The sequence below is a fragment of the Anarrhichthys ocellatus genome, unplaced genomic scaffold (genome assembly GCF_004355925.1).
Source record: "Anarrhichthys ocellatus isolate YVR2014 unplaced genomic scaffold, GSC_Weel_1.0 scaffold3, whole genome shotgun sequence".
Taxonomy (NCBI): Eukaryota; Metazoa; Chordata; class Actinopteri; order Perciformes; family Anarhichadidae; genus Anarrhichthys; species Anarrhichthys ocellatus.
The window spans coordinates 17,335,719-17,350,614 of NW_022280033.1; the positions used below are offsets into that span (position 1 = coordinate 17,335,719).

Genomic DNA, 14,896 nt, shown 5'->3' on the forward strand with positions numbered 1-14,896 from the left:
TCTCTCTCTCTCTCTCTCTCTCTCTCTCTCTCTCTCTCTCTCTCTCTTTCTCTGCCCCCTTCTGTATGCACACACACACAAACAAGGGCACTGCCATGAGTTCCCGCCTGGGATCCATATTTCTTCTCAGTCATTAAGACAAAGTCCACACATAAGCCACTTTAACACCCATTCAGATTTATTCCCATCTAGCCTGTTGAGGGTCACAAGGAGCCGGAGTCTGACACACAGATGACCTCCTATGGGGCCGTTCAGGGCTTTCAGTTTACTGAACCTGCTTGTGTTTGGACGGTGGGAGGAAGACTCTGCAGAGACTACTTCAGCGGGCTGGTTGAATCAAATTTGGAACCACTAAGTGAAGTGATTCACACAAAAACAGGACTCTAAAACTGCGTTTACAGAAAAAACAGTAAATAAGAGTGCTGCAGGGATGACGTGTTTTTGTCGGCAATTTTTGATTGTTTTAATTTATTTGCTAAAAGAAACTTTCTCTGGGTCATTCACAAGTCTGTTTTTACCTTTCACAATAAAAGCCCTCGACATATACGTCGCATCTCACACTTCCTGTGTACACACGTCTAGTGTTTCACAATAAAAGCCTTTCCGAGGAAGAGAGGAGGTTCTGCCACCTGAGGCGTTTAATGCTAAACAAATATCAAAAGCATTGCACTTGCGGTAACAGAAAAGAGCAACAGGGAGTCTTCTAAATACAGTGTATTAAATATAGAACAGGGGAAGTAAAATCGAAGCACTGCCTCTGATAACAGTCTGTCTCAAAAAAAGACCTGTGTCTCTCTTCGGTAGAGGTAAACAAAAGCCTGGCCACTAATTGAGAATGTATGGCTGGCACACACACACACACACACACACACACACGCTAACAAATGATAACTACCTTTGGGGAGACTCGCCCCACATATCCACTGTAGATACAGCTGGAGCAGCTCAAATGAGGCTAATGTTTAAACAATAACCATTTTCTACTCCCCCAGCCCTGCATGTTTGAAGAGCAGGAGCAGCCCTGAGTATAAAACTCCCGATGTTGGCGGTAGATGTTTGAAAAGCCACTGAAGTGCTTCCCAATTAATCTGAACTGCACTGTATATTCCAGCCTGCTCAATTTCTCCCGAGCCGAGCGACCCCGAGGATATCGGCCCGCTCGCTGTGTGACACTAATGGGCAGAATCCTTACAGAATCTGGATGATTACCACATCGCACAGCCGCACTGACCACACACACACACACACACACACACACACACACACACACACGTCTGCAGGCACTGCTTGGAGAAAGAGCACTGCTTTCTCTTTGACGGCAAACACGACTTAATCACGCCGAGTCTCTTTAAACAGATCTCGGTGTTGATGTAATTATCAAAATCAGATTTCCCTAAAAAGGTCAAACTCTACACGAAGTGCATGAGCAAATAAGACTGTCGCTGCATGCTGTGTCCACTTGGGCACTCGTCCAAATGGAAAGTGATGCTGCGTGATGTGTCCCATTGTACGCGCACACTTAATGAAATGAGACGATGACATGCGTTCATTAGTGTAACTTGGATCATATTTCTCAGCGGCGTGTCGGTGTCTCCAGCGGGATGTGAGCACGTAAAGGCACCTTGTTTCCAGTAAAGTGGGAATCTCTAATAACCAGGTCAGAGCATTAAGAACACACACTCAAACAAATTACATCCAAACAAATGATTATTTGTTTGAGTCTAGGAAAAATGCTAACTATTTGCTGATTCTAGCTCCTTTAAATACGAGGATGTGCTGCTTTCTTCTCTATTTTTTTGCATCGTTGTAAATGGAATATTTTGGGGATTTTGTGGTGGAGACATTGCCTTGAGTTCTCAGAACGACGTTATGTTCAGACATTCATGGTTACCAGAGGATGAACACTGTACTTGATTCCCTGCCACTATGAAGTTGACAATTGTGGGAGGTTTTCGTGAAATATCTCGTCAACTACTGGGTGGATTGCCATGGGATTTTACACATGCATTCATGGTTACCAGAGGATGAATCCTCTTGACCTTGGGGATCTTTTGACTTTTCATCTAGCGCCACCGTGAAGTTGACATTTTTCTGGGTTTTTGTGAAATATCTCGTCAACTATCGGATCGATTGCCATGGACTTTCATACATATACTCATGGTTATCAGAGGATGAATCCTCTAAACTTTTGTGATCTTCTGACTTTTATTCTAGCGACACCAGCAGGTTGACGGTTTCATGTATCCGGTGAAATATCTTGATATTGAGTGAATAGATTGGCACAGACATTTTGCACTTACATTCATTGTTCCCAGATGATGAATCCTAGTGACATCCGGGATTCCTTGACTTTACCTTTAACACCACTTCCTCAGAATGATTTGTATCAACTTTTGTGATTTCTTAACTTTTCAAACAGCGCCATCATCAGGTCGAAATCTGAATGTATCCAATTGTTTAGTTTATGACTAAATAAATGCAAATCTAATAACATTCCCATCAGCCTCAGTTGTACTTTGTGTTTGGGGCTAATTAGTACATGTTAGAAGTCTAACAAGTTAAACTACAATGGTGAGCATGATGATCACTGTACCTGCTAAACTATAGAATGTCAACACTAACTCTGAGCATGTTAGCATTTAGCCATAAGGACAGCCACACCGAGCCGCTAGCATTAGCATGACTGTAGACTCTTTGTTGTGTGTGTAGCTCTTTGTGGACTTTTCACAAAATAAATCATGAATCAAAAACCTAATTCAGAGATGAACTGAATGAAATGAATACTTGCAGCCCGAGTGGACATACTAAGTTAGAGGCAGATACAGTGTCCACTTAATATTTTTGTTTTTCCCAGCAATGCAACTGAAAAGCATGCAGCAAGTCCTTTCCTTTCCTTCCACACCGTAAAAGACTCTAATTGACTCTGTCATTAAGAAGGCTAAGTGTAACATATATTGGCACCAACCTTGATGCTAATGTGGAATCTGTTTATTAAAACCATTTATTCACGCGTTAAATATTCATGGGTCAGTTTGCAGATGCTTTGAGGCGAGGCCTGGCCACACACTGCATTAAAGCAAACACTCAGCGAGACAGACAACCACCTACTACATTGTAAATGAATACGTGTTGAAAGCTCACGGAGGAAGGGGGGGGAAGGAAAAAAAAAAAAGGTGGACACTCGGACAGTTCGGTCCAATTAAACAGACACAATGTGTACGCATAGTGACAGGCTCGTAGCTACTGCTGCCAGAGCCTCAAATCGCTTTCCCTCTGTGTGTGAATGCATTATGGAAATATTACTTACAGTAAGGCCTGAAGGCCTACAGCATAGATTCATTATTCAACCTTCTTGGCAAGACATACAGCCCAATCAAATCTGTTTTTGAAACAGTCAACGCATATCAATGTAAAGCTGGTCATTTTTTGCCAACAGTTTACAGTTTATTGAAGATCACACAGGTTTTTCAATTAAAAAAAAAAAAAGGCCCTTTGCCACTTAAACGTCTCCACAGCTTGAACCCGGTAGGGACGACGATTAACATTTCTCAAACACAGCTGGAGAGCAATTTATTCCCAGTGGGTGGATGAGCGGTGCTTATGGGATATTTGGAGCCATTTTCTCAGATTTCAGAGATTACAGAAAGAAGTAAAAAAGAAAAAAAAAAAAGAAAAGAAAAGCTAATCTCTTTGGTGGAGACGACTTCACTTCAGCACAATTAAAACATGAAACCAACAGCAGCATTTTAACACCAGATGGAGGGTAAAAAAGCTCAGAGAGACCCTGAACTGTGAAGAAGACGCCGTCTTGCTTAACGGCGCCGCAACTGTGTCCTATTTTTGAACTACTGTTCTCATCAGTGTGAGGTATTTCTATCAGAACAAAGCACAAGTTCAAGGAGAGTGTGAGGCAAATTCTTCCAAGAGATGCTTTTGATGCACGACCTCTTGCTCTCTTTTTTTAAATAACAAAACAAAACAAGAAATAACTCCCAATGCTCCCCAGATGGAAATAAATATTATAAGTCTGTCTATTAAATTAGCAGGTTTCCAGCATCCATCTGCTACTTGTTTTGTGTGTTTTTTGTTGTTTTTCACTGTAAGAGACAATCTGTGATAAACAGCCCAGAGAAGTGAAGCACTGGGGAGACGAAGAAGAAGAATCCGTCCTCTCCGTCTCTCCAAACTTGGTCAGAAAACCCGTTACACTCATGGTGCTCGCATGTTTTCATCCTCGACTGTGACCCAGCAACGGTCTCCTGTGAAATAACAATAAGAGCATTCATATTTCAAGCCTGCGCTTTGATCCATTTAAGGCTTCAACTTACTTCACGTTGTCTCAAGTAAATAATAAGCCAGACTTTTACGTAGCAAAGCGATATCTATACTTCCCCAGTGTGAAATAACTGCTGTCCCAACACCAGAAACTAGAGTGGAGCATGTATATACTGAAGCACAATAGGAATATGAATGGAAATATGACTTAACGCTCTGATACCGACGACATGACTGTCTTTAAGAGACTGTAGCGACTCGGTTTTAAAGCTAGAGTAAAGATATTGATATCATATGAAACTAGGATCCAAATATTCAACTTTCCTGTTATAAATGTGTTGGGTAGGTATTCCGTTTTCAATTTTTGTATTTTGAATATTCGTTTTTTGGTTTTGTTTACCCCCTCAGGATTAAAAATATGCCTCCAACACACCAAACCTTTTGGAAAATACTTCTCAGCCAAGAGTATATTGACAATAAGGAATCCAGAACAGAAGTGCTCGTCAACAAATGATGCAATTCTTGTAGAAATCTCAAAGTGTCAAATCACAGCATTGGATTTTTGGATTCTGCAGGGAGTTTTGACCATTTTTGACCAATTTTCCAGTTATTTTTTCGTCGCTGATCTCTGATAATGTTACATTGTGAACAAGCAATCCGTGTTGAAATTGACCCGAGGAGAACAAAGGTTCTGTTCGGTCAAATTATGATGCGTTCAGGCTCTGTTCATTGAACATTGGGCGAAGGTAAATTATAACGTTGCATGATGTGTTCAAATGTAATCTCGTGAAAGCTAGTTTTGATGACAAACTTGAATAAATCCAGTTGTTACAACAACAACATAAATAGATATTAGAGATGAATTATGAGCCATTTAACTTCCTAACACGAGCTCTAAGCAGCTTATGATATGTCATCCAAACTACTAATGACAAGATTTATTTGAATCAAACATACAATCTTTTATTTCCTTATCATTTGAATGCTGTTTTTAAGAAGAGTAAAATTACTCCAGCAAAGTAAAAGGATAACATTTAGAATTTCTGATGGTTTAACTGACTTCAGAGCGGTTGAAATGATTTTTTGGACGTTGGCAAAAAAGAAAAAAGTCTGGAGCCGTGTAGACCAGCTGCTATAACTAAACAACAAAGGGATCCGTATCTGCCAAATAAGGATCATCAATGTTCTGCAATAAGTATCAGCGGCAAAAAAAACCCGATCAGGGATCTGTAAAGGTCATATTTGCTCCTTTTTTTTTTGGTCCTGATCCGATCTGTGAGTTTTATGATCCGTTGCTCCACCATTCATTTACATTGAGCGATCTGCTTTAATCAAGTGTTATCGACTCCGCCGGGTCAATGATACTCATTTTTCCTGCTCTCCCTGTTAATAACCTCTGACCTTTGACCCGCTGAGGATTACCTCAGGGTCAGTTGTGGTTCATGATCACGTGATCAGTGACCTTTTCTGCTGTCACACATTCTCAAGGCCCAACAGGCCAAACGGACGCATCCTCCAGCTCATCGATCACCTCCCGAGGAGACGCATTCACCGGGAAAGAGGGACTAAACGTCCAGCCTCCAACGACGGGACCAACAGGAGTGGCTAAACTTTTTAAAGGGACGACACAAACACTCGCACCTCTCACATCTGCTTTTCAGAATGAGCAATCGCAGACGCCGTTCCGAATTCTGATGTCGTCTCTGCCTCGAGCCCAAGGTCCACTCTGTCTGTTCAGTAAATTCCTCCGGCTGGATGAATAACGTTCGGTCAAATAGACCCGCTGCACTCGATAAAAAAACCCATTTAGAGCGTCTAGTGAGGATAAATCTCCTGTCACATCCGCGACAATAAAAAGAACCACTCCTGTAAAGACAATAGGAGTGTGCTTGTTTCAAGAGCAGTGCATCGGACTACACTTATTGTTATATCAATAGATGATTTAAAGCTGTGGTTTTAATTACATAACACTAAAATGAATCTTCGACTTTATGTGTTTTTATCCAGAGTGTTAAAAGTGTGCAAGTTGCCGACGGCGGCACATCGTGGTCTGACTCTATCATTCTACACGATGTCTACTGAGAGATGATCTCCAACCAAATATATTTTCAATCCAACATGTCTACGACCACGTCATCGCACCGCTGTGTCAAATTGGATGGACAAAATATAATAAAACAGTGCCCGTGTCATCCGGTTCACACACTTGGTGCGGTGGGAACCGATGATGAAGCGTCAAAAGCTACATTCAGGGCGCTGACCAGGAGAACAGTGACGGGCTTTGTTCCTGCTCTGCTCCCGTGGGACCCAGTTTGGCTGATGGTAATGGGCCCGTGTCCATATGGGGGGGGATCCAGGCCATCTTGCAACATACAGGGACCCTTCATTAACACCAGGACTGCCAAGACGGCCTGACAAGCTGTATCTTTACATTCTAGATGGTGTCTGAAGTCCCACAAGGTACTAAGATTAAAAAAAACTGAATTTCTGAGCAATTATTCCTCTGATTGCCACTGAAGTCATATAAATCGCAGTTGTCATCGTATACATTATGACCATATAAGGTCATTTTATTTAATCTGCCAGAGCTGCAACACAACTAGGACCATGGCCTCTGATTGGTCAACAGACTCGACCCGAGGCATCAGGAACTGTTTGAGGAAGGCTAACAACAACAACAACAATAACTGTTTTCAACAATGGTTAAAAAAAAGATTCACAGAAAACGGGTATTTTACAAAGTCTCCAAAAAGACACTGCAGTTGGAGGCTGGATTACAAAAATACCCTAAAATTCCCTCATTACCCGTAGTGCTATTTAAACATGCTCCCTTTCACCTCCATTGTATTGGGGTGGAAGCATGTCCCAAAGCCGGGACAAATTAGACCAAAATGATCTGCAGGGCTCGATACCACCAGTAGTGAATAAGAACATATGTTGTGGAATTTAAAGCTGGGGTTGGTAGTCTTGAGAAACTAGCAAGAGTACGCTAGTGAAACCCATCCCAGTGTCACCAACAATTTCCCAATGAAAGTAGGTAGCAGCAACGACAAGTTGCTAAACAACCAGTCAAGTCAGGCAGGCCGGGAAGGCAGTCGGTCGGTGTGCCGGGGGCCAGACGAGGGAACAGTTGGACCGCCACTTTTCCAACTCGCTGAGGCTACCTGGCTTTGGCATCCACCGCTGGCATCTCTCTCTGCCAAATGCCCGCATGCGGCAGGACGGATGGACAGGCTGCACCCGGAGAGGGAGGGGAAGGAAGGGGGCTCGCCAAACGCTCCGAGAGGTCAGCCTTGACCAGACCTTTGGCTGAGTGTCCTTGAAGGCCTCGCAATCATCTCTCCGTCACCTCTGGAGCCCCGAGGGATGAGGGCAGAGCGCTTTAACGATCACTAATAAGGCCTCGGAGAGACATGCGACACAGGCCGACCCAAAAAAAAGGAGCAGTAGAGGTGGCGGGAATGACTCCTCTGACATTACAATCTGAATTTAACTGTCGGGCCCGTCAGGGAGACGGTAATAATATTCAGAGCAGTCACTGATCTAGCTGGTGTGTGTGTGTGTGTGTGAGCTTAATACGTGTGCTTCTCAGTACATCTGAGGGTGATTGACTGAAAGGGAGAGAGTCGTTAAGCCGTGTGATTTCAGCCACTCGCTGATTTCCTCATCATCAGCCAATGTCAGCGTCGCTGTCAGGTAGAGAGGCGCCGAACGCTGGACGGAGGTGAAGGCAATCAATAGTTGGCTTCAGAGGGGGTCCGCGGGGGGGAAAGACAGCCATCATGGAGCTCATCATCAGGCTTCGGGTACATTGCATGCGACGCGGGGACTTGGCGCACTCTGTCCATCCATCAAAGCGCACTGCATTAGGCCTTTATCTGATGCTATATATTACCCCCTTTAGGACACTTACTGTGGCAATTGAGGTGAAGCTTGAGGTCTGAAAGGTGGAAAAACTACCGGCGAGCTTTCTGCCGACAAGGATCTCCTAATTCCCACCATGTCCCCTATCTTTTTTTGCCTTTTCCTTTGCTACGGAGTGATACAACAGCTATTAGGACTCTGTGGAGGACAAAACAGTAAAAGAGAGCTTGATTTAAGTACTCACAGTTTCTCCAGGGCAGCCAAGCCATAGAAGGAGCCATTCCTCAGCAGGGAGATCTTGTTGTCACTCAGGATTCTGTGTAGGGGATAGAAGACGTGGACGGAGAGAGGACGAGGTGAGCGATGCGAGAACGAGTGGAGGGTGGAACATTTATAAATATCACGACAGTAGGCCTAACTAGAATTACCGACCAGTCATGTTGCAGTTTAACATCCATGTCTGTCCAAAATGTCATCGCTTCATCGTTTTATCCTCTTAGACGTGCGTTTGAAATTGTCATAATTAGCAAACTAATTCTTAAGTTATGACCAAAAACGTGTTTTGTGAGGTCACAGTGTGGACAGTTGTGAAGCCAATGCTGAAGTGCCTAAAAGCTGCATTCTTTCTAATGGCCAGCAGGGGGAGGCGAGTCTACGGGACCCACTACAGTGGGATGGCCACAGCTGTAGCCGGTGTTACTTATTGGAATGTCTGATAAATTGCTTATCCTCTGACTGTCAATATATTGGCCAAAGCTAAGGATTTACGTCCGAGGAGATTGCGGTTGTGAATTACCGATCCCGGCCACGTCTCCGTGTTGTTTATGGCCATCTGTGCTCAAGATGGGTAATGATCCAACCACCCCCCCATCCTCCGCTCCTCTACGTCAAAATATCGGCCTAATTGAACAGCTTAAAAAAAAAAAACGCCGCTTCAGCACAATTCAATCAATTTTGCTCACATTACAACAGCAAACAAATCAATGAAACGCACCGCAGGGATCTTTAAGTGATGAATAAATATTCAGCGGCGATGCAGCACCTCCGATTTTCATGATTTCAGTAACAGACGTCGCTGTGTTTCCTTTTTCTTTTACTTTTTAGATGAATTATGTCCGCGCTGAACTGTAAAAACTATATGTCGCTCAAGTGATGCATTTGTCTAGCGAGAAAAGAAAAGTGCTTGCACGGGACTTCCTGCTGAGTGTTACTGGCAGGCAAAAACACACACACACACACACACACACACACACACACACACAAAGTCGTGTCCCATTATTCAGCATGTTGGGCCTTGAGCTTTCCCTCAAAACGAAAAAACCCAGACAAGAATACAATCACGTAAAAACACACACCGATATTAGTACTCTTGTGAGGTCTATTGAAACAGTGGTATTTGTTCCCTAACCCCGACTACTTCTCAGCTCTCTATTGGTTAACTTGAGCCGAACTGAAAAAACAAGCTTATTCTTGTAGGTATGAGAATGATAAAAAAAAGGTCCTTAACAGGAAGTGTAACAACCCTAAAAAACACACACTCGAGTGCAAACAGTACAGTCCGGTGTTATGATCCCACGGTGACTCGTTAGAGCACATCAGGCCTGCTGTGTTACCTGCTGCTCGAGTGCAAGAGACATTTCAGACTCTGGATCAAGTCTACTAATAACGTGCACTCCGTTTGGCCGAACACGGTGATACGACAGGACGCTACAGGTGGTGAAGAAATGTCTCTCTGTGTGGTTATTAGAGGCAAGAGAAGCGACGTTTGTGGAAATCCTTTCAAACAAATAATAAATAAGATGAAAACTAAAGGATATGGAAACAAGGAGTGAAGTTAGATTGCAGTCATGAATTAGTTTGAAGACGATGATATATATGTTCTAAGTCGGCCTCACACTACGGGTGATGGGGTCCTCCGTGAACACAATATTTTCTGCTGAAGTTGGACCAGTTTCTCTCTCGAGGTTTCTTTCTGTGCCGTTTTTGTCGGAGCTCATCTCACTGGTTTGAATTCAGTTTGGTTTGGTTCAGTTACACAGAGTTCAGTTACCGATCGGTATTCAAATATAAATAAAACATTATTTTCAGTCAACAATGTGATGACAGTTGCGGGGTTGCTTCTTATGCCTTCAATCCACCGTCAATCAAGTCTAATCAAACCACGCCGACACAGTCCTGATAAACCTTAGTTGTTTCCTGTGAAGATGGAAGTTTATTTTGAAAAGACAGTATGCATGTAACAAGCGAAAACAGACTCATGTTGCTGGACTTTTGCAGGAAAAACGCACGAAAAGTGAGGAGTAATATTTCATAAGATATCAATAAAACCGGGATGAATTTATATCATTGTATAAAGAGAGTGACGATTAATCTCATGTCTGTAAGTTAAATCAGCTATAATCACTATTTTAAAGTGATTAGTGACTAGTCTAAAACATTTAAGAAAGGAATAACTTCAATAGAATCATTCTATACACTGTAGCTGCTTTACATTCTATTAGAATGTAACGAAGTTACATTCTGATACAATGTAGCCTATTTACATTCTATTAGAATGTAAAGAAGCTACAGTGTTGCCTTTGGACTTTGGACATGCCTGTGATAATGCAACAATGAGTTTGGGGGTTTTAAATTCTTTAAAAAAGCCTTTTAATTATGTATTTAAATGTTTTATGTATTTGAACGAGTTGTCATTCATTTTCCAGAAAAGGTTACTTTGTGATATTTACGAGGTTAGGAGCTAAATGTTTCTCTTGTACAGAGAAATATGGTCGGTTGATATGGTGTTAACTAATGCGTACGCAAAGGTTAAGTTAATATTGTCTTACTTTAACAAGCCTGCTGGTGCGTTCTCCTCGGGGAAAGCACCCGTCTCTCCCCGGAGCGACAACAGTTGTCTTGGCACAAGAAGCAGGACTGAAAATAAGGAAGTCCCCTCTCAGCGAAAAGGCCAGGAAGCACACAAACGTTTCAGCAAATGCATGTCAACATCCAAGACCGTATTTACATTTGTTTTACCCTTAAAAGCCGTCATGTGAGAATATCACGTCTCTTACGTCAGAATTAAACGTATTTACAGAGAACTAACGGCCACACTTGTCAGAGTGCAAAAAGACCAAATCAGCAAAGCCTAAACAAGACGCATAGAACACACAGGAGATACATATCATAGTACCAGAGGAGACAATTGGCTGACAGTTTACAGTGATAATACGGGAAGATTTACCACTCAAAATTTAGCAAACAAATTTATTCTGTCTTGTCTTTTTATTCAAGTCGACGGCTCGAGGATTTACAGCTACGGCTCAGTGAATTAGTTGGAAACTCCGTCTTCACCAGACTTGTGTTGCTTTCAGCTGATTTGTTTCAGTACATAAAAAGGTAAAAGGTATATTAAAGAAACATGATAGCTAACTACTGGATCAGGCTGTTCTCATTCACCGTTTGTACTTATACTTTACAAAACGTAATGCACTACAATTAGTATATATATAACCAACGTAACTGTGAGACAGGAAGTGCAGGGCTGCCTTTATGGAAGTCAGGTGACGTGGAATAAAGATAGCCCACGTGGGGGAGGAGGTCGGGGGGGATATTTGGGTCAAACAAACACGGGACCCTCACCCGGGAGGGGTCCACATTGATTCATTTTGAATATGTAACTTACGTGACTACTTTTATGACTACGCAACAAATAGTACTTATTTTAAGCCAACCCACTTTCCCATAAACCTGACCAAGTAGCTCAAACGTGATTATTTCAACCCTAAATAAAAGAGTTTTGTCGTCTAAACGAGTTCTGAGCTGCAGGGGTTCGTGCAGGTGCACTGATCACTCGTGTTCGTAGGTGACAAAAAAAAAGAAATCGGAAAATAACCTTTTGTAAGATATTATACAAACCGTTGTAATAGTATACTTTACCTGGATAACAGGCTAAGAGACAGAGGCTAAAGCTACGTGGCCAAAAGTCATCATCCACACTAGATGGTGGTCTATGTAAAAGACGAGCAACATGGTGGTTAGAATTACGCTTTGATGTTCTTCATTTGAAATGGCTTCAGTTTAATGAGAGAAAAGTGGAGATGCTGGACTGCAAGCTCCCCCAAGCTCAAAAATAAAACTATTGCTACCCTAACAATACACAAATAACCCTTGAACCTCATACTAATATAGTTTGCTGACGCCATGCCCCTTGTCTTTGTAAGTGATGCTAGGCTACCACTGTTAAACAGCAGGCAGGTGGGGGCTTGTAAAACTCCTCTTTGTCCACCAATAGATCAGAACACCTCGGCTGTGTAAGAATGGACCACTGGATTTACAGTCAGCCGTTTAGCGAGTGAGCAACAACTCGTATGGATTTTTATTGTTGCCAATCCAGACGTCAATATCTCTCTGGGGTTTCCGTCCAGGGAGCTCTCCGAGAGCAGAAGAACCGCAGCAGATATGAGCCGGCAGGGAGTCGACTAGGACGTGGTGAGAAACATTTTCACAATATTTCACCCACAGATTTATCGAAAAAATAATCAGAAATTCATAATGGCTTTCAGTTCCAGAGGCCCGGTGGAGTTTATTCTTTTGCTTCCAGGGCTCATTTATTTAAAGCCACATATGGACGGTGCGATGGAGCGAAGGCAGTCAACACTGAGATCCTGAGATACCAGTGCTGTCGCTGTGTTTTGTCCCGGGTCTCCCTTCTGTTCCCCTGAAAACCACTACACCTCCATCTGCGGACGTCCCACTCAGGGACAGGCGGCCTCTGTTTGTGCAAACTCAAGCGTGTCTTGTGCTTAGCTATGCCATGCGTATCTGTGTGTGTGTGTGTGTGTGTGTGTGTGTGTGTGTGCGCGTCTGCTCGCCGACCTCTGCGTGCCTATCTCTGGCTTCTGCGTAACGTCCAGGAAATCGCAGGAAAAACAGAATTGAACATTGTGTAAACAGCCCGGGACAGACTTCTGGAGCGTCCGTCCAGCTCTGTATTTACATTATCAATTATGCTGCTCTCAGCGAGGGAGGAGTGCACACCGATTCAGCATTGTCTCTGTGGGCCGCAGCAAATGGTTTGTGTCATTTGGGCCACAGCCGGACGTGTGTACATACAACACCGGGGTTGGGGGTTGCACTTTCACAGTCCTGCCATTTGTGTGAATTTGGCTTATTGGTTTATCATGAGCTCAAAATTACAAGGCCGCAAAGTTCATGTATATTAAAGTTCATGAATATAAAATAAAGTCGATCTTACCTTATCTTATCTGGTTGGATTGATAAACGTATTCGAAAGTCAAACTTGAGACTTTTTTTTTTTCAAGCAATATAATAACTCTTTGAAAAGTCAAACGACATGAAATGAAGTCACACATGAAGACCTATTTTGATCATTGATTATCATTTAAGTCCTTTTTTCCAAGTTAAAAAAGATTCCAGGTTCGCTAATGTGCAGCATGTCTTGCTCTTATATGATAGCAACATTTCAAAAATTTAAATTGGCTGTTGGTCGGACAACATTTTCCAAAAACATTTCCGTGATGATCTAGCTGGTACGACGAGCAGGGATCGGGCCATACACCAATATGTTCCTCTCTCTGGAAATCTGATTCATATACACATTTATATATCTAAACGTATGATTCAAAGTCAGAGTGGAGATTGTTGCCACTGACTCATCAGCTTATCACACAATCCTTTAGCACCTGTAGCTCCGTTAGAAAGTCAAGAAGTTCTCAGCTAAAGGAAAATACAAAAGAATTGAAATAATTTTCCAGGACTTTTCTTTATGAGTTTTCAGTGTTTTCCAGGTTTGAGGATTTATTTAAATTTCTATTAACAGATATTGATTGTTCCAAAGTCACCCTTTGAGTCAGTCCTTAGGTCATAAGGCGACAGCAAAATTCATTGAACACAGCTAGAAAGACTCATAACTGTTCTTCCCTCAACAGGAGCTCTGGCTTCCGTTCTCCAGCTAGGATATTTTCTGAGAGGTCCGACGGAGAAGACACCGCTCGAGAAACTGGCTAGAGGGGTACGTAGAGCGTCATAATGTCAAACTTAGCGCCTCTGACCAAGCGCCGGTGCTCGAGGGGTCGGAAGTGAGAACCTACGACGACCTGTACCCACTTGGCTGGAGCCATCTGAAAGTGTTCAGCTCACCACCTCGTGATATACATCAACGCCTCGCATTGATCTGAGCAACATGTAGACGAGGTGAGGTGGCATTTTGAGAGACAGATATACAAGCTGACACTTGCCAAGACCTCTAAATACCCCCCCTGAAACTAATGTTCTTCCCACTGTGATCACACCGTGCGACAGAAGCAACACACATCGGGGTTTTAATCACCTTGTTTTACAGCGAGTCAGACGTCAGGGGAGAGACAACAAGTAGCGAGTTACCCTCCTCTGCCCTCAAATTTATGAGCCTTTAAGTAACTTCAGTATTTACTCAGTGGTGTGGGGGAGGAGGGATAGCGTAGTATCCTTGGCAGACGCTGTATTTATCTTTACCTAATATTTTTAGTCTGGGTTTCGACACATTCTTGAGTTTTTTCAAGGCTGCAGAGCGATTTACCGACTCCCCCCCCCCTCTCTCTCTCTCTCTTCCCCAGCGGTCACGAACTCTCCCTCAGCGAGTCATCATGGCCTGGGGCAAAACCGATCCGCCGTTTTCTTCAAAGCACGCCGTGCGAACGGTAGTTACGGAGCTTTTTGGGGCAGCACAAACTCTCTCTATCAATACAACGCCCACAGAAGACCCCCCCCCCCC

General features: G+C 43.1%; 1 protein-coding gene across 1 annotated transcript in view; it reads right to left on the reverse strand.

Moving 5' to 3' along the window:
* Nucleotides 1-14,896, reverse strand: part of adgra1b (adhesion G protein-coupled receptor A1b) — a 148,565-nt gene that overhangs the window by 127,262 nt on the left and 6,407 nt on the right. Inside the window, exon 2 of the mRNA XM_031877970.1 lies at nt 8,384-8,455. Coding sequence (XP_031733830.1) covers nt 8,384-8,455 — 72 coding nt within the window. The remainder of the gene's footprint in view (nt 1-8,383; nt 8,456-14,896) is intronic.